This window comes from Lonchura striata, chromosome 10 (assembly GCF_050655825.1).
Source record: "Lonchura striata isolate lonStrDom1 chromosome 10, ASM5065582v1, whole genome shotgun sequence".
NCBI classification, from domain to species: Eukaryota; Metazoa; Chordata; class Aves; order Passeriformes; family Estrildidae; genus Lonchura; species Lonchura striata.
The window spans coordinates 17,328,925-17,348,757 of NC_140712.1; the positions used below are offsets into that span (position 1 = coordinate 17,328,925).

General features: G+C 53.4%; 1 protein-coding gene and 1 long non-coding RNA gene across 2 annotated transcripts in view; one reads left to right on the forward strand and one right to left on the reverse strand.

The window, feature by feature from the left end:
* The first annotated feature begins 326 nt into the window (after positions 1-326).
* On the forward strand, positions 327-12,529 carry RHCG (Rh family C glycoprotein). The gene is made up of 10 exons (XM_021537617.4): positions 327-4,857; positions 8,209-8,395; positions 8,856-9,006; positions 9,346-9,493; positions 9,873-10,039; positions 10,715-10,852; positions 11,206-11,342; positions 11,879-12,003; positions 12,185-12,258; positions 12,342-12,529. Exons 1-10 carry the CDS (start codon positions 4,647-4,649, stop codon positions 12,405-12,407), a joined length of 1,404 nt encoding a protein of 467 aa, XP_021393292.1. The 5' UTR covers positions 327-4,646; the 3' UTR covers positions 12,408-12,529.
* The window catches only part of LOC110474298 (uncharacterized), an 85,727-nt gene continuing 70,582 nt past the window's right edge, over positions 4,689-19,833 (reverse strand). The window contains exon 5 of the long non-coding RNA XR_014957620.1: positions 4,689-4,786. This is a non-coding gene — a long non-coding RNA (uncharacterized LOC110474298). The remainder of the gene's footprint in view (positions 4,787-19,833) is intronic.

Consider the following 19,833-nt stretch of genomic DNA (forward strand, 5'->3'; position numbering starts at 1 on the left):
TGCCGCGGAGCGCTCGCCACGCCCACTCCCCGCGCCTCCCGGTCCCATTGGCGGAGAGCGGGGAGCGGGAGGGCGGAGCGGTGGGGCGGTGAGAGGGGTGCTCGCTGCTGATTGGCCAGCCGCGCGGCGAGCGCTGCCATCCCATTGGCGGAGAGCACTGCCGGAGGGGGGGCGGGGTCAACGCTCACACCGAACCGATTGGGCGCCGCCACCGGTTTAAAATTTAAAGCCGGCGGGACTCGCGTGGCGGCGTGACGTCACTCGGTGGCGGCGTGACGTCACCCGGTGCTGGCGTGACGTCATCAGGGCGGTGGCGGCGGCGCTCGCCGGGCACCGCCGGGTCCCCGAGCGGGGCCGGGCCGGTGCCGCCCGCCCGCAGCCCCCGGCAGCGCCGCCAGGGACCGCGGCTGCCGCAGCGGCTCGCAGAGGGTCCTGCCCGCACCGCATCCTCCTCCCCGAGCTCCCTGCGGAACAGCACGGACAGCCCACAGCCCGCATGCCTAAACGTCAGATTTAAATTCAGATTACATATCACGAAAAAAAAAATGTGGTGTTCGTGTGGGTTGGGAAGGGAACTGCTGGAGTCACCATCCCTGGAGGTGTCCCAAAGGCATGTGGATGTGGCGCTGGGTGACGCAGTTTGGGGGTTACAGTGATAGCGCTCTGTTGATGGTTACACTTGGTTGTAAAGGCATCTTAAAACTTGACGATTCTATGAAAAATGTAGGGTCAGGGCAGCCGGACAGGATGCTTGTGGAGGACACAGACCCTGGGCTGTCATCCGCTGCCTTGCCCAGGAGCAGCCCCTCTCTGCAGGGCTTGGAGCAGGTCTGTCCCGCAATGTCGGTGGTCATGGTGTGATCACAGTGGATGAATCCCCACAGAGCATCCCCACCCAAGGGTCCGCTACACCCTCGCCTCCAGAGCCTGAGCACCCCAGCCCAAACCAGTGTCACTAGTGGTATTTATAGAGCAACAAAGACAAGGGGCACTGAAGGGCCCATTCAGCTCTGCTGGTGAGCACAAGTGGGTTTAATGAGCTGGAACCAGGAGCTGATCCACTCGGGTGGGCAGGAGTAACCTGCCACCAAGAGCAACAGAAGGACAACAGGTGTCCCTGGAAGCATGCAGCCTGCAGCCCTGGGGATGTGGGCTCCCTTCTCCTGGCTGGGGGCTGACATCTCCTGCTGCTTGACCTCGTTCTGCCCTTCGAGCCCTGAAGAGCCAGCCACACCACGTCACTGCATTGTCCAGCCACTGGCATCTGTCCCCGCAGTCTGCTGAGGACACCTGGCAGAGTGTGACCAAAACCTGCCTTATCACAGTCCACCTGGGACCCGAAACAAACCCATGGCAAAGGGGAGTTTCCCAGCAAAGTCTGACAGCTTCCAACACGGGAACTGCTGCTGGCTATCAAACCCCTTCTCCTTTGCTGCCCACCTCAGTGCATTTGCTCTGGAAGCCTAGCCAGCTCTTGGGAAGGCCAGCAGAGGTGTTGGCTGAGCCCAGGTGACAGTGTTTCCCAGTGTGACAGCCAGAGCTCCTCACACCCTTGCTTCTTGTGCTGTCCTGTGTTTGTGCTGCTTTAACAGACATTTGCCCTCTCTGCCTGCTCCACAAGGACACCAACTTCCCTCTCAAACAGTCCTTGGGTTCTTTCTGGGCAATCATTTACTTGCTGATAAATGCTGTTTCTTGGGAGGAAGGAGAGAGCACAAGAAAAGTAATTTGTGAATTTGGCTCATGTGTGGTTGTCACTTTGATCCAGATAAGATTTTTTTTTAGCTTAAAAAAGTCTCGCTTTATTTTGTCCTGTTTCCAGCGTTTATCTTCAAGAGATACATAATGGTGAGGGCTGGGAAAAAGGGATGAGAAAACCCAGAGCTAAGTGAACTGTTTGATCTCCACTCATACCACCACTCTGTCCTGCCCCAGTGGAAAGTTTGTTTGCCTTTCTGCTGGGGCAACCTGAAAAAACTTTTGTTTTGTATTGACTCAGATGCTTTGTTTTCAGGTCACTCCTCAAGGACCTGCACAAGCAACAAGTCACCTTTGAAACTGGGCAATGCCCAGAATCTCACTTGTGCTACATCAAGGCTTCCAAGACTCCCCAAATCCTCATTCTCCAGTGCCTTCTCAACTCCATGTGCCCAAAGGCTATTGGTAGTGGCTGCTTTGAACACAGATTCTGGGGACCCTCCTATCCAGGGTGAAGCTGCCCCAAGGCCTCCAGGCAAGAGGGAAGGATTTCTGTGCTTTAGATTTTGTCTCTACGTCTTTCAAATATATTTAGTGCTCATAAAAGTGAGAAACTGGAAGAGAGCCAGCTGGGACCAGTACTGTACAGCCCTCACCCAAGGTAACTGAGATCTGGACACTCCCAGACCTGGTCCCACATCTCTTGAGCAGAAAGGCAAATATTCCTTCTCCCCCAGCGTCATCCCAGAGATTTTTTGGGAAACCTTGTGGCTCTTACGGGTGCTGCACATGATGGGCAAAATGCTGTAGTGGAGCAAGTTCACACCAGCCTGAAGTTTCCAACAGGATATTTAAGCACCTTGATATTTGTGACTGAGGCATGGTGAAACCTGCCCTCTCTGTCCTGCCACCCTTGTAGGGTGGGTGCAGTGGTGGTCTAACCCATCGTAGGAAGTGCTCTGACAGCACTGCTGCAGACACAGGTGCTGGCACAGCCCCATCAGCCTTCCCAGTGTTATCCTGGCCCTGAAAAAGAGCCTGGAGAGAAGCTGGTCCTTTAATGGGCTCTCACAGCATGGACAGCCAGTGGAGCATGCCAGCCCTGATGGGACTGCAGTGACAAAGTTCTGATCTGCAGGTTGATAAGGAGGGGCAGTGCAGCTAGGTGAGACTATCAGGCCAGCAGAAAAGCCATTAGCCTTTGTTCCTGGCCTCCACACACAGGAAGAGGGGCTGGGGACAGCAGGTGGGACAGAACTGCTGCCCCTGGGGTCTGCACAAGGGCTTTGCAAGCTGCTTTTCTGGAGACCCTGCCATTTCAGTGATGGCAGAGATTAGAAAAGCTCTGCAGTTACTCTTTTGCTCAAGTAATCACAAAGTGTAGCTGCTGGTGGCTGCAGTACCTAAGCAAGTTCCCTTTTCTTTTAAAATGCTCCTCTGTGCTGCCTTTTTTGAGGTGCCTAAAGGCTGCTCTAGGGCAGGGCAGAATACCAGTATTACCACGTAGCTGGCACGAGAACATACAACTGTCAACAGCGTTCAGCAATTAGAGATCAAGTATTGTTTAGGGATTTCAGCTTCCTTCTTGCTGGAGATCTTTTGTGTCCTGGTGTGTGCAGCTGACACAGCCCTGAAGACACCCTGTGTAATGGGAGACCCAAAAACACTCCCTGAGCAGCATTGCTCGAGGGGGAGCTCATCCTTCAGACAACAGCAAAATCCACTTGCTCTATGTGTCCCCGAAAGTGACCCCAGTCACATGGAGCTCTGCTCATGCAGGGTAAGGGTTAAGGCAGATGGGCTTCTCTCTTCTTCCCAACGCTGTCTCTATCCTGCTGCCTGCATGGGTTCAAATGAGGTTGGAGAATGATTTTGTGTGGCCGTCAGTCTCTTCAAGACCATCCACAGCATTTTCCTGCCATCTGTCATTTTGAGAAGAAAGCACACAAGAAAAAAAGAATAAACTCAAATTATTGCCTAATCAACACCAAAATCAGCGCTGCTTGCTCAGCCTGCGGGCCACAATTAGATGCCATCAGCAAATTTGGGCAGCTTGCCTGGGCTGCAGTCTTTCATCTCTTCAAGACTGACAGGCAAGACAGGGATCTGCAGGCAGAGGAAGGAGCTGGGATCCGTTTGAAGGACTTGCCCAGCTCTTTGGGGAAAGAGCACATAATTCAAAACAGTAGGAAAAATGGACTTTCGTGTTTATGTTTGTTAATTAAAGGAAGACCATACCAGAGGAGGGGCTCTTTAGGCCTCCAGCACTGTCTCACAGTGCTACCCTGGTTATGCTTGCCTTGCCAGGAGGATGCTCTGGGTAAATCACTTTGGGAAATTAGGGAACATGTGTCACTTGAACATCCTTAAGGCCTTGGCGGGGCCATCACATGTCTGTGCACTCATGTAGGATCTTGGTACCTGGTTTGAAGCGCACACCTTCCTCTTCCTCCTGTTCTGCACCTCAGCTGCTTTTCCAAAAGCCGAGAGCTGGAACAAAGGGCACACTGTGGCACTTCACTCACAGTGCCAGCTGGGGAAGGGCAATCTCAGAGCTGGGGAAGGGGTGAGGGGAGCACCCAGAGCCAGAGGGAGGGGAGCAGGGATCAAGGTGCTCCTGCCAGGGGCAGGGAAGGGGTGTGGGACTGGGCAGAGCAGGGGGCTGGACATTGACTCCACTCCCCAGTCACACTGGCCTCCACATCTGCTCGTCCCTTGGAGGCAGGGCTCAGAGGTGCTCGGAGCAGCTCCAAGGAAAGGTGCTGAAGCCTGTCCCTCCTCCCAGGAAGGCAGGTGGGTTAGAGGAACAACCCTGCTGAAGCTCCAGAGCTCTGAAATGTGATCCTGCCGGAGGTACCTCCCTGGGCCCCACCTCGCCCTCTCCGACCTATATATGTGACCGGCCTGGGGCGGGGGACGCGGCTGGCACAGTCCTGGAGTCCCAGCCCATGGACAGGCCGAGGCACCAGGGCATGGCCAAGAACACGAACCTGCGCTGGCGGCTCCCGCTCGTCTGCCTCCTCTGGGAGGTGGCCATGATCGTCCTCTTCGGGGTCTTCGTGCGCTTCGGTGCCGAAGCGGATGCGCACTGGGAGGAGGAGAAACGAGAGATGAACCTGACCAGTGACATGGAGAACGATTTCTACTTCCGATACCCCTGTGAGTATTCTGGAAGCCTAATCCTTGTGCTGGCTGCTCCCCATCCCATCCATCCCATCCCAACCCGTTCTATCCCATCCATCCTATCCTGTGCTGTGGCAGAGCCTGTCAGAGGTGCTGTCTCCTCTTGCCTTGAGGCTGGCTTGGGGTTCACCAACGAACCAGAGAAAAGCCTCATGGCCCTCCGGTGCCTTGAAGCTCTGTCAGCAGGGTACTGTGACGTCTTTTTTCCAGGAATAGGGCTGACGTGTTCCCAACACTCTGCAAGTTTCAGCTTTCTGCCCCCTCCCTCAGCCTTGGATCAGAGCAAGCCTTTCTGTGCACACAGAGGAACGGCTGTCGAGATCCTGTGACATCTTCCTCCTCTTCCTCTGTCCACCCCCTCGCTTGTGAATTACCCTTTAGCTACTGGCATTTCAGTGCCACAGTCCTCCTAAGCTGCCAGGTTCCCAGGGTTCTTGGGTCTCCGCATTGTAGTGACACAGAAATTATTCAGAAGGTTAAAGCTCTTCTGGCCAGCCAGTGCCTCTGGTTGGCTTTGATCTCCAGGGCCGGTCATCTTTGTGAGCCTTTCAGAACAGGCTGCTTCTGTAGGCAATTGTTTCCAAGGAAGCAACAGGCCTGAGTCATGCATCTATTTAGAACATTTCCATTAAAAACACCTGCTAAATCAAAGGAGCTATAGCAACCTGTAGCTGCTGAGGATTAGCTCGTTGAGAAAAGGATTTGCTTACAGAAACCCACTGCTCAGTCAAACTCCAGGTTCGTGTACGGCCGTGGCTGCCCTGGGCTCTCCCTGGACGTCTGCCCTTGGGACCAGCCCCACACAGGTTGGCGTGAAGCAGCAGCAGTGCCTGAGGGCTGCTCTTGTCACTGGTGTGCTGGGAGGACAGCAGGAGTCCAAGAAAGAGTGTGTAGGAGCTAAGAAAGTGACATCTCTTCTGTCCTCATATCCCACTCCTGCTCTGCAGTGCCAAATATTCCCCCTCAAATGGCAAAGATGGATTCAACACAACTAAATCAGTCTAAGGGCAACTGCTCAGTTTAGCTTTGAAATACATTTCTGTTTCAGGCCTGAGGAAGGGCTCACGTGCCCAAATGTACAGCTGTTCTTTCTCCCTTATCTAATCAAAAATTTTCTCTCTCTGCAAAGATGGACAAACATGACAATGTGTCTGAGCCCTAGAATTTTAATCCTTGTGTCCATCCAGTGCTGCTCAGAACACTGTGGTGGCTGGTGACCCGAAGATCATTTGTACCAACATGTCTTTGAGCACTGCTGTCCACAGCACCTGTCTGCAGTGGCACAGGGATTAGAGTGATAAATGAACAGGTCCTCCAAGCCAGAGAAGGTTGGGAAGGCAGGCAGAGGGAAGTTGTCCTGGTTTCAGGAAGCCAATATGTGGTTGTGTCAGTGGTGCCCATTGCCAGATCCAATCAGTGTGACAATTCCTTCTCATTTTGCATTGCACGTGGATATTGTGTAGTCTGTGACTCATCTGCTCTCTAGGGGAAAAGAAATGAGATTTTTTGTCCCTGACGGCACTCCCAAAGCCCAAACACTTATTCTTGATAGTTATGGCAATTGTCCTGCCACACAAGCAGGCTCACAAAACCTGTAGGGTATGGCAATGCCTGTACTGCCTCTGAATGATAACAATGTTATTCCTACTAAGGAAAAACAAAGGCAAGGGTTAGAAAAAGTTTTTAGATTGGGTGTGGTTTAAGGAAAGATCTGCTCTTCCTCCTGAGTTCATACAGGGTCTAACACACAGTGGGATTCTCTGGGTTTTTGGAAGGCACGCAGCCCACCGCTTTAACTCTGACCTGTGTATTTCTGCTTTTGGGATGAAAGAATAAATATATGAGGCAAATGGCAGCAGATTAATCTAGCTGTATATTGTGCTGCTTACGCTGGAAAAGAGAGAAGGGAAATAAATACAGCTGCATATGAAAAGTCTATGGGATTGTGTGGTAAAACCACAGTAACTAAGATTGGTTCTTAGGACGTGTGGAGAAGTGCTTTGGAAGTGACCTCTGCTGAGCACTGCCAGCTGCAGATCTTGTCTCCTTCCTTTTCAAAGAGTGATTTCATAGACATGGGGGACATTTATAAAAGCAATCAGATTAACATGGCACTACATGGTTTAAGCCTGTCCAAGTGCTCATCCTTAAACATGTTTCAAGGTCTTCTAAAGCACAAAAAAAGGACAGAACTCTCAGCTTCTGCAGAGCTGCACTTCATGCAAGTCTTCACCCACCCTCAGTGGAAGTAGCCGACATAAATCCTGTGGAAATGGACCAGGATCTGATGGATTTCAGCACAGTTTCAGGGTAGACCAGACTTGCAGCCACAGAATTTCCTTTGCCCTGAGCTTACACTCTCTCTGAGTGCACAGACTTTGCTGGATGTAGTGGCTATAATGATTTGTGCATTGCAAAATGCAGAACATTCTGGTTTAGCTCCATCACTGCTGTATTTATTTATCTGCTCTGCAGCATGGGTTTGCTGGCAGGAGTCTCCCAAGGGGGTTCCCAGCCTTGGGTGTCCTGTTCTTTCTATCGGCTGAGTGGCCTGCAGTGTTGGGGTTTGCATGGTTCAGTTTGTAAGTATGCAAGTGTTTCAGCTCACTTAATTGCAAAGCAATGCTTATCTGATAGAAAGGTGCAGCACTAAAAAGTTCAGCAGGTTTACTGCACCAAGAAGGTCTTTTAAGAGGCTCATACAGATCTGGTTTCCCCCAGGGAAGGGCAGCTGAGGGGCTTGGGTAAGCAGGTCTGACCATTAGTGGGAAGAACTGGGTCTCTCTGGTTTAAGCACTAAAAAATCTCACACGGTGGGTTTCTGCTCTCAAGGGTATTTTGCCAAAGCATTTAAAAATGTATTTGTAAACTTTCCTTGTTATTGTGCTCTCCTTGCTCTGAGCCATCACCAGGACTCTACACTGAATGGACCTGCCCAAAATGACTATTTATGTGTTTTAACAAAACTTTACTGGTCATTTCACATGATGGTTTTGAGATTTTCACAAAAAGAGAAAAAACAATATGAATAGAAAATTGTTCTCCTTTGTACACTCCATTACTCTCAGGTCTTCTTTTGCACATAGCTTTTAGTAAACATTTACTTTAAAGGCTGAGCCTTTTAACCAAAAGCCAGTTTCTAAAAGCTGAGCCATTTTCAGACTTAGAAACATGGGGACATGAGGCAAACACACATTTTCTCTTGAATTTCTCTCTTACTGCTACTGATGTAATTTTTTCTGATTATTTTCTTTTCAACACCAAATGCATGTGGCACTTGCAGCCCTGCTGCCCTCGCAGAGCTGACAGTCCCTCCCCTCTGCACAGCTTTCCAGGATGTCCATGTGATGATCTTTGTGGGCTTTGGCTTCCTCATGACCTTCCTCAAGCGCTATGGATTCGGAGCTGTGGGTTTCAATTTCCTCCTTGCTGCCTTTGGGATCCAGTGGGCTCTCCTGATGCAAGGCTGGTTCCACTCTTTCAAGGATGGGAAGATCCTCATTGGCGTGGAGAAGTAAGGAGGAGCTGGGCTTTGGGTTGGCACCTCTGGCCTGGCCAGTGGAAGAGCTGGAATGAGAGCCAAGCAGTTGGCAACACTGTCCCTCAGTTATGTCAAATACAAATCAGTCTCTAAACTGTTGTTTTCCCTCCACATACTTCCACTTGCTTTCCACCTTCTAGTCCAAAGGTACCTGCTATTGCGGTGGTACTGCTCAAAGGGAAACTTGAGATGAGTGTCACCCCTTAGTGCTCAGCCAGGCACCACGGATGTCAGTGCTGAGAACACGTATCATCCACATTATCCTGAATAATGTGGGGGTGTAAGGATGGGAGGAAGGTCAGTGGGAAATCCAGGGATGTCTCCTAATCACTTCTTTGTCTTCGGGTGTGATCTCTAAAGCTGGGGGTGAGTAAAAGTGATTTACAGAGAAGTATTTCATTATTAAACCACAATTTTCCTTGCTTTTTTCCAGCCTGATAAATGCTGATTTCTGCGTGGGCTCTGTGTGCATCGCCTTTGGGGCCATCCTAGGCAAAACCAGCCCCATACAGCTCCTTGTCATGACTTTGTTTCAAGTCACACTCTTTTCAGTGAATGAGTACATCCTCCTCAACCTTCTTCATGTAAGGCTTTAGGTACTACCTGCTTTGTTCTGTTCCTTCCTCTCTGCAACTCTCCAAACTGTCTCCCTTTGCTATGGTTCCACCAAGACACTGCCTTCATAAGCATTAAAAATGCAAGAATTCGGGCAGCAAAAGTAGTCAGATTGTGAAGGAGAGGGGCAGTGGACCATACATCCCTGGGAAGGGAAGATCTTCTAGGGTTTTACACATAAGCCTGGCAATTCAGGAGCACTGGGTCCCTCTGTCAAGTGCAGACAAGCTGGGATGATGCAGATCAGGCCTCAGCTCCAGAATGAGTGGTGACTGCAGAGGCAAACCTCTGTTTTCCCATGGCTGCAGGTAAAGGATGCAGGTGGCTCCATGACCATTCACACCTTCGGAGCCTACTTTGGCCTCACGGTGACACGGGTCCTGTACAGACCCAACCTGGAGCAGAGCAAGGACAAGCAGGGCTCCGTGTACCACTCCGACCTCTTTGCCATGATCGGTGAGTCAGCCCTCATCTCGGGGTGCTGCATCACGGGGAGCACTCAGCTGCACAGGGCTGCTTCCTCCTGTCTCTGGGAAAAACTGAACCCAGGATATGGAGTTGAGGAGCTCTGTATCCCAGAGGTCTTTCACATTTCGGAGTTACTCAGCTCCCTTCATCAGCTGCTGGGCTGAGATGGTGCCTAGGAAGATAAGGATGTGTTTTGGTTCCCTTTCTCTGCCAGCCTTTCCTGATGCTGTCTCATCATGCGGGGTGTGGATCTGGGGAAGCAGAACTACGGGATGCAATGTCTCCCTGTGCAGAAGAGGTTTTTTTCAATCCCTGTATTCTCTCTTTTCCCTTTTTCTTCCTCATGCCACATGCCCCATCCCACCAGGTACCCTGTACCTGTGGATGTACTGGCCCAGTTTTAACTCAGCCATTTCTGATCACGGGGATGCCCAGCACCGGTCTGCCATTAACACCTACTGCTCACTGGCTGCCTGTGTCCTCACCACCATGGCCTTCTCCAGCATGCTGCAAAAGAAGGGCAAGCTTGACATGGTAAGATGGGAGCAGAGAGCCCTGCACTGCCCCAGGGACATATAATGAGGTTGATCAAGGGTCTAGGAAACAACTGGCACTTGTGTTTTGCTGAACATACACAGGGTTTCCAGGTCTGATAGTGAAACCAGCATCCAGGAAGAAATTCTGAGGCTATATTGAATAAGAAAGTGGGAATGGGTCCTCAGAGCTTGAGGCGTGGGGTGATGCCCTGCCTGTGGTGGACCCAAGTCACAGCAGGGACAGGACTTGCTCTGCTGGGCACATTGCAGAGCCCTTTTTGGCAGCGCTCCCCATCGAACAAGGCCTGTGCAGCAGCTCATGAGCAATCGGGGGGCTGACTTGTACGTGTTGGATGTGTGGGTGACATGTCTCTGTGACAGCAGAGCTTGCACGACACACGGGTGAGACAATTTCCATCTCATCACAACTCCCCACCCGTATCTGTGGATGCAAAGAACGTGTGTGGTACGGGGAGTGGGAGTCTATGTGCACCTGTGCTACAGACAGAAGCTGCTTGTTCTTTTCTTGTTTTTCACCACCAAGTAGGAAAACGGGCTCTGATATTTCCTCTGGAAACATTTTCAGAGCTGATTCTCCCACTTTGCCAGTTGCACCATCCCTGAGCAATTGCAGTGTCCCTGAGATGCCAAGGCAGAGTGGTTGCTCCTGCAGGTCCACATCCAGAATGCCACACTGGCCGGCGGCGTGGCCGTGGGCACCAGTGCTGAGATGATGCTGACCCCATACGGCTCCCTCATTGTCGGCTCCATCTCTGGCATCGTGTCCACGGTGGGCTATGTCTACTTCACGGTGAGTGCTGCCCGAGGGGTCTGCAGCCCTGCTCCTGCTGAGGAGACCAGAAATGCATTCACTTCCCTTTGACGGTTCCTGCTTTCCAGAATCCTTTATGAGATGCACTTCTGTCTCCTTTTACTGCCCAAAAGTGCTCAGGAAGTTTCAGACTCCCAACAGGAACATGTTTGGAGGATATGTTGTTATTTGATCTTGAGCTTGGCTCACATCTTTGTCTACAAGCTTTTAGCTCTTTAATGGGACACTATGTCTCCTCTTTTTCTGCTTATTCCAGTCTCCCATGGAAGGAACTAATCCTTTCCAGGGCCATGCTCAACTCCCTGATCTCTCTCTACTTCCCTTCCCCTCAGCCTTTTTTGGAGTCTAGGTTGCACATTCAGGACACATGTGGCATCCACAACCTCCATGCCATGCCAGGCCTTATTGGGGGCATTGTGGGGGCCATCACAGCAGCTGCAGCCACCGAGGATGTGTATGGAAAGGAAGGGTAAGATGTCTTGAAAATCTTCCCTGAGAATAGATTTTACGTTAAGCTCTGTGGGCTGGGAGCAGGGAGCAAATAACAGCTTTTGTTAATAGTTCAGAGTTGCCCAGAGCTATCCCTCAAAAACATGGTGTGTACTGATTGTGTTTGGTTTACTGAACTGTAGCCTCATCTTATGCAGCTGACTCTTGGTGGCCTCATAAAGTGAATCACAGTCCTGCTGTTTGGCATTATTCTGGGCCACAATGGGGAGGGAAGTGCTTCTCCCTCTCCCCTGCATTGTTTTGTGGGGTCAGGTAAGGCGAAAAGTTTGAATTACAAAGAGAATGTTTATATTTTGGGCTCCTCCTTGGTAAAGCTTTGCCAGGGGTCAGAGAAAGAAGTGAGCGGTGTTTTGGTCATTGCAACACTCTCCTGGCCCACTGCAGGAGAGGGATGGGGCTAGGGAAGAGTTCCCAAGAGAGCAGGGCAACATGGTTCCTCTGGAGCCAGGGAATGCCTGCTGCCGAGGCAATCATCACCATTTCTGCCCTCGGCAGGTTCATCAAGGCGTTTGACTTCACGGGCGTGTACCAGAGGCGGACACCCAGCATCCAGGGAGGCTTCCAGGCAGCCGGCATCGTGGTGTCTCTGCTGATGGCATTTGCTGGGGGAGCCATCGTGGGTAAGCCGGAGGGGGGCACGGAGAGGGGAGCGCTGAGCCAGCCCGCAGCTGGAACAGCGGCATCCGTGTGCGGGATACATCCTGGGGGCACGGCACCGAGCGCTGCGCCAGGGCTGCGTCTGCCCCCTTGGGCGGACCACCCGCATCCCCCGTGCCCAGCGCCCTGCCCTCCCGCTCGCAGGGGCCATCCTGAAGCTGCCCATCTGGGGGGACGCGGCGGCCGAGAAGTGCTTCGAGGATGACATTTACTGGGAGGTGAGGGGGCGCGGGGCGGGGGGCACGAGATGGCGCTGTCGGCCCGCGGCCCGGCCCGGGGGGCTCAGGGGGCTCTGCCGCAGGTGCCCGAGGACGAGGAGAGCGATGTGTACCGCATGCACAGCCCCGACAAGCCCGCCTCGCCCTGAGCCGCGCCCCGCCGCCGCACCGAGGGATGCTCTTGTCCCCGCGACCGCAGGGATCTGCCCGGCTCTGCCGCTTTTGTACCGAGCTGCTGTGCGTGGAATAAAGTCCTGTTCTTCTTTCCTGGCCTGTGCTGCCGTGTGTCGGCGGCCGAGCGGGGTGGGATGTGAGGCACAGCGGCTGACAGGAGAGCTCTTGGCTGCCCGGGGCAAAGCAGAGGCGCTGGGACACTCCCGGTCCCTGGGGACAAAGTGGTGGCGTGAAGGTGGCAACACAGGCTGGGTGTATTAGACAATGTGTTAGATGATGCGGTCTGGGGAGATATTTGGTCTGGGAGATGGCACCTTGAGATGACAGCCCCCACGGTGAGGGTCAGCACCTGTGGGAAGCACAGGCTGGGCTGGTTCTTTTTGAGGAGGGGATGCTGGGGTGCAGCAGCTGAGCCTCTATTCATTCTGCCATCCAACAGTGAGGGTGAGGGCCATCTGTGAGTCCAGCTACACTTCTACATGATGGCCTCTGCCATCACCTTCCCTTGAACTGCCCTACCAAGGCTTCCATCAGCTCCTTGGGAGCCTTGTTTGCATGTACATCACAGACTGACAGGAACCTTTCCTCTTTTTTGGCTTTATCCATTTCTTCCCGTGTCATCAGATGGCTCTTCCCACTGTCTGGTGCTATTCTGATGGGAAAAGGACAGTCCCTGTCTCTTAGCTGGACCATCAGGCTTCAGCCAGAGTTGGAGGAAACAGGGATGAAAACCAGGCCTAAAATCCTGTGTGTTTTCCAAGATGATAAAATATGAGGAGCAGGAAAGGAAAAGGGAGGGGGGGAAAGGAGGTAGGAGTGCTGATAGGTCTCTTCATTGCATCTAGCTGTAATTCTTACACCTGAGGGGGGGAGTCAAAAGTAGCTATTCACATCCCCTTGGGATATGACACCCTCATTTTCCATGCTGGGTAAAGACAAAAACCCTTTACAACATGTTTCTGGAATTTGTCAGCGGCTGCCAGCAGCAGCATGTTAATTAAATGTCGGCAAAGATGGAAGCAAGAGGCTCTGCTCTAATTGGACACTTTGCTTGGTGGAGCTGAAAAACATTGTGACAGAGGAGGAGGTGCTGAAACACTGTGTTCCCCTGCCATGGCGGGGACGGGGACAGCCAGGCATGGGAGATGCTCTCTCCTGTACACGCATTGCCTCCATTTGGCCTGAAACAACCTCACCATTGAAAAAAGAAGACTAATAAAAGGCCTAAAATCCTCCATAGGATTGGTCTCAAGCACGGCAGCAGTGGGGGATGCAGGGAAAGGGCTGGTTGGCTAAGGAGAATTTCAGAAATATATCCAGGCCATCAGGAGCTCCAGCCCACTTGCCAGCAAGTAGTGTATCATATATGTCTTTTATGATGGCAAAGGCAAGTCTGAGAGGTCAGAAATGGTCTCTGGAGAATTATCCCTGCAGAAGCTGAAGCATACATTGAGCTGCAGCCTTTCTCTAAGACAGGGATGGGAAAATGTAGGGCAAATGTTTTCCCTGTGCTGGGATCTGCTGAAGGAGGGAGATCTCATCCCAGCTTCTCTGCACTGGGAAAGGGATGTAACAGCCATTTTCTGCTCACAGCTTCATCCAGAGAGTGCATTAGAAATCACCACAGGGATGTTTACTGACAGGCACCACAGACAATGTCATTCCAGAAAAGGAATCCAAAACTTTTCCCCACAAGCCTGCAAAATCTGAAAGTAGAAGCAGACCTTTTGGGCACTGCAATTCCTCCTGTGTGACTGGACTGGTGTCCCTTCATCCCACACCATTTGAGTTCTGTCTGTGTCCCAGATAATCTGTGTCCAGCCTTCATGGGCTCTGATCTTTCTTCCCAGAGCTTACAAGGGTCCATGGGGTTCAATAATGGCAAACACTGGGTGACCCTCATTGCTTCAGCCAGGTAGCCAACCCACATCTTTGGTGGGGCAGCACTGTGAGCCCTGGGAGACGGTCTTGTCCCACGTGCACATGCTGGAAGAAGAAGCCCTGACCCAATTCCCTGGCCCTATGGGCTGTGCCTCCTCCTCGTGGGAAGACACCCAAATTGCCCAGGCTGCTGAGCAGCGAAGCGTTTTATTGCCCGTGCTCTTGCAGGGCTCAGTCTGGTCTCAGTACCTAAATCACTCGCTGGGGCTGGCCGTGCAGTTTTAATTCCCTGGCAAACAATGCCGGGATCGGGCTGGCGCGTTTGAAGTGCGGTCGCGGCCCCAGCAGTGGACGGAGGGTTTCTCAACGGGGGAGCGTGGAGAGCAGAGGATTGGGCTGCTCCAGCAGGCGGGAGAACATGTGAGAAAGGGGCTGTGGATACTCGCGGGGATTAGGTGGTACAAATTGGCTGGGAAGCACCGGAGCCATTGACCAAAGTTGTCCTGGGGCAGGTTCCCATGGGGGGGGTGGCTGAAACAACCTGCCTTCAAGGAGGCTGGAAGGCCCAGCCTGGTTGCTAATCCCCTGAGATCTCTGTGGCACGGAGCAGAAAAGAGGTTAAAAAAAAAGGGAAAATCTCATGTAAAGGTGGTGGTTTCCCCAAGGGGATGATGTTAGAGAGAGAAGGGAGGAGGTGGGGGGAGGAACAGCATAGTTTAATCCCTCTTTTAATAGGCAGGTGGTGGGCTTTGCTTGCACTCCTGCTCCTGCAAGCTGCTGCAGAGATTTTGGCAGAAGGCCTTTGCTCACCTCTGCTGCCCCCCACTCTTGGTGGAGAGGGTTCCCAGCTGTGGATCTGCCTGGGACAAGGGGGCTTGCCTCCTTACTACATCTGTGCTCATGTGTGTGCTGGTGTGCACGGGTGCACGTACACAGTGTCAACCCCAGATTTGGGCTGAAACGGGCCCATTGCACACCCCAGCACTGGCCACGGTGTATCTGCTGCTGGCAGTGTGCCCACGTGTGCAAAGCCACATGTCCCCACAGCCGTGCCCTCGGCCTTCTCGCCCTTCCATGGCTGGCACACTGAACACCACGCTGCAGTGATGCTCACATGCTGTTGGCCGCGGTGCCACTGTGCACATCGTCCCAACCGTGCCACTGTGCACATCGTCCCACCTGTGCCACTGTGCACATCGTCCCAACCGTGCCACTGTGCACGTCGTCCCACCTGTGCCACTGTGCACATCGTCCCACCGTGCCACTGTGCACATCGTCCCAACCGTGCCACTGTGCACATTGTCCCACCCGTGCCACGCACTCCCACCCACCCGCCCGCCCGCCTTCGGGCCGGGGCGAGCGCCTGCGTGTCCGAGCCGGTGTCCACGCCTGCGTGAGCGCCGCTCCAGCCCCTTCTGAAGGAGCGCTGTAAATTGTAATCAGATTAGGGCAGCCGGTCGCTTAGGGCCCTTGAAAAGGGCATACGTCCCCTCATCAGTACCTAGCATTGAGTCGCACAAAGGGTCTAAGTAACTCGGCAGGGGTCGGGCCCTCTGGAGCGCAGGGGAGGGGGCTCGCCTTTCTTTTCTCTCTGTCCCTTGTAATTATGTCAATTTGCTAGCCAAATTGTTTGCTTGAGTGGACAGTGGGGGCTTGCCCCCCTTCACACCTCCCCCCCACCCCTAACCCCATTCATGTGCTAATGTGGGAAGGAGCATGGCCTCCTGACTTCGGGAGGTGGCCGTCAAGGAGCAAAGCACAGGGGGGCATGGGCCAGGAGCCCCCCATTTATTGATGTGCCCATGGATGCCTTGGCCTTGCAGCCCTGATCAACAGGGCTTTCCTGGTTACTTTACCCCGTGGCAGGGTGTGCAAAGGCTGACCAGCCCCAGCCAGCCCTGGTTTTCTCTGGCCACCCCTCACCTGTGCCACATGCCTGCTCGGGCCGCGGCATCCTCAGGGCCAGGAGCCGTGCCCTCTGCGCTGCGGCTTTCCCGGCACACCTCCCCACCCGCGCACCTCCCAGCATTTGCATATATTCTGCCCGCAAATCCTTGTCAAGGGGACCCTCTTTATTGCCTGTATAGATCACAGGGTGTTAGTTAAGGGGCTTCTTTGTATTGCCTCAGACAGCTGGGGTCATCAAAAGTCCTGTGGTGGGAAGGAGAGACAGGAGGAGGGGGGAAGCTCTGACAATACAGACTGAAGGATTAAAGGAGCATATAAAGTTCCTATTGAGTGAGACAAGAGGCTGTTCACTCCCAAGATTGACAGCAACCAGGAGGCGATTCCCAACACAATGTCCAATTAATTCTCTACCCTCTTCGCTGCCGTCTCCTCCTCCCTCTTCTCCTGGGCTGGGGCATGAGCAGGGAAGGGCTGAAGCTAAGATCCTTGAGAAGGTAATTAATTATTCCTGACTAAGAGGAGCTTGCCGAGGTGAAGGCCAGTCCCCAGGCTCGCTGGGCATCCATCCCCCTCCCATCAGTTTGGGCCACTTCAGGGTAGTTTTCCTCTCTATCACAGAGCTGTTCCACCAAAGGTCCATCTTCATGGCATGTGCTGGACAATAACCTGGGCTACTACTATTGAGCCTGGAAGAGGCAGATTCAGGGCTAAGGCCAAGCTGACAGTGGAATGCAGCAGTACAAGGCATCAGGAGGAAAGCCAGGGAGCAGGGCAAGGTGTATGGGCATGCAGAGCATCTGGGGAGAGGCAGAGCAGCATGTGCTGGGCCTGGGGATCAGATTTTACCAGTGTGTGCAGTGGCAGTGGTTACAGCAGCTACACCTGCCCTGGTTTTGTAGGGAGAAGCGGGTTTCTGGCAGTGGGAGTGCATTGCCACTATTCCCTGGGCTGGCCAGACACACTGGCCCCAGTGCTGGGCGTAGCAGGACATGTAGGAGATATTGTAGGATACTGCATCTCTTTGATATACCCCCACGTACAGGAGCAGAATCTGGGCTACCATGTGAAATTCCTGCAAGCCACTGAGTACAAAATTGTCTGACTTGGCTGGTCTGGTTTTTCCCTTACAAACGCGTCAGCCCAGAAGGAGGAAAGCACCTTTCTCTGAGCTGGCCATCTTTTTCTTGGTACTCTGTGTCAATGAGGCTCCCAGACATGATTGGCCAAAGTCCTTCAACAGTGACAAACATCTTCAAACCACCTCATTTGGGAAAAAAAGCCATGCAGCCAGCACAGCCTGTTCTCACCACAGGGACGTTTTGGCCATCCCGTCTTCTACTGCTCAGCACTGAGCCCTTCCCCTCTGCCACCCCTGCCCATGGCACTGAGGATGCCCGGGCCAGCACGGGCTGGAGAAGCAGTGCTGCCCTCCCTGCGCACCTCAGGAGCAGGGGATGCCCTCAGGATGCCGGCATGGGGCTGCCAGTGGCTCGGCATCTCCTGCCCGCTCCCTCCCGCCGCACACGCTCCCAGTGAAGTTGTTTGAAAGTCTTCCGGCAGTTTTCACGGCCAGGAATAACAGATTAGCCATGATCTGATCAGCCCAGTATCTAAGCTGTATTCTCCCTGCTGACAAGTATTTGAAAGAGGGGAGGGGCCACTTTCAGCCCAACGATGAATCTTTCACCGACAAGAAAAGAGCCTTTTTTCTCCCTGCCAGCCGTGCCCTGTTGCTAAGCGAGACCCGGGGCTGCTGCTTGCACGCGGCCGGCTCCAGCCGGGCCCTCGGGTTAGCAGGATCGGGATATTCACACCAGACATCTTGTTTTTTAGGGAGGATGTTTCTTTTCTCACCCACCTCTGGCTGGCAAATAACAGCTCGCCAGCGAGGCCCAGGGCTGCTCCTGCTGAGGCAGCTTTCCCCGGGAGGAAAGGGAAAATGCAGAAGCTGTTGGAGGGCAGACTGGGGCACTGGGGTCAAGCACTCAGCCTTCAATGTCTGGGGTTTGCTACCACTCATGGGGCTGTCCCTGTCTGGGCTGTGGAAAGGCAGCCACCCCACAGCCCCCGTGTCCTGGTGGTTTTGGGCACAGTGGGACCGTGGGGGACATGGACTTGGGGGATGCTTGGTGCTGGTGTCTGAGAAAAACCTGGCTTGGCCTCATGCAGGGCTGGCTCTGGGCATGGTGTTGCAGGGAAACATGTGGCAGAGGAAACAGGAGGCTAATCTCCAGGTTTGGGATGCTTTTTTAGCCCCCACAGCTTCACTCTGCTCCAGAGCACCGTCGTATCCTGTCAGCACCAAGCCGTGTGACCCTGAGAGAAAGAAGGGGAAGGACTAAAACAAAGGCTTCCAGGCTATTTCTGAAGCTGCCAGCATGAGGTGCCCTCGCCTAAGACATGGTGCTCACATCTCCCTCCTCTCCGCAAGGCAGCGGCGCAGGCAGGACTGCGGGCTGCCAGGGCCTGGGCTGGCACCTCCTCACAGCCCTGCCCGCCCTGCTTGCCCTCTCCCGCAGGCAGAGTGTGGGGGGAGGAAGGTCTCAGTCCTTCGTGTACCCCTCCAGTGACTCTCTGGTGCTGCTGCCGAGCCTCCCTCACCAGCCCCGAGCAAGGCATCCCAGTGTTAGTGATGCACGGCAGCTCAGGCTCTTTGTGAGCAGCCCTGTGCAGGAAATCTCCCTCTCCGCTGCTGCAGGAAGCCTGGAGAAACCCACTCATTTCTGCCTCAGCCCAGGAAGTCTCGCTTGACCTCAGACTCCTGCAAGCCCTTGATCTCCTGATAGAGGTGACCAGGGTTCATTCCGCTGACGTGTAGGACTGTGGAAGAGATGTGCAGAGAGGCTGTTTCCTTTTCCATGGGAAAGATAAACCACTCTGGCACAGCATCACAAGCTGCTCCCTCTCTTCAGGCCATGCCCTGTGCCCAGCTGGTGCAAAAAGCCCCAGGGAAAGCTGCCAGAGGGGATGTAAAAGTTACTGCTGCTTTCAGCAGCACAAAAAGGAAAGAAACTCTGAGTCTCCTGATTGAAACACAAAATGTTGAATCCATGGCTGTGATACAGCCCGTTTCTGGATATTTAGCAGCACAAAGCAGCTGACCAACCAGCCCCTCTGGCCCAGTGAGCTCTTGTCCAGTTTGGGGAGGGTCCCTCGATGACTGAGGGGCAGCACCAGGGCTGGTTTCATGGCCACCTCCAGTGCCATGGGCAATGGGACAGTTTTCCCAGCACCTAGAGCTCGTCCTAGGTCACATCAGAGGCATGATGACTTTCTCCTGTATTCCCAGGAGCAGAAGTACCTACACTTGGCATTCTGGAGGAAGGTGGAGTTATGGGTGCAGGTGCTCTATCAGTTTGTGCTTGCTATGGGCAGCAATGGCTGCATGGGCTCTTTCCCATTCTTGGCAGAGGGCACCCACCCCAAATCAATCCCTCCTAGCCTGCAACTTCTGAAGGATGTGCTCAAATCTCTCTAGGTTTGAGCCAGCAAAGCACAGGCCAGGCCTGCTGACTTTTGAGGCTCTCACACAGTCCTACCTAATTCTCTGTCGCCCTTTTTTCCTGGCTGTTGGCCATTCTGGCATGGGCAGGCTCTCAGCTCTGGGACCTT

Coding starts and splice junctions, on each gene's coding strand:
- RHCG (XM_021537617.4), top strand. CDS start 4,647: ATGGACAGGCCGAGGCACCAGGGCATGGCCAAGAACACGAACCTGCGC. Junction 9,007..9,345: donor TCCTCCTCAACCTTCTTCAT/GTAAGGCTTTAG, acceptor CCATGGCTGCAG/GTAAAGGATGCAGGTGGCTC. Junction 9,494..9,872: donor CGACCTCTTTGCCATGATCG/GTGAGTCAGCCC, acceptor CCATCCCACCAG/GTACCCTGTACCTGTGGATG.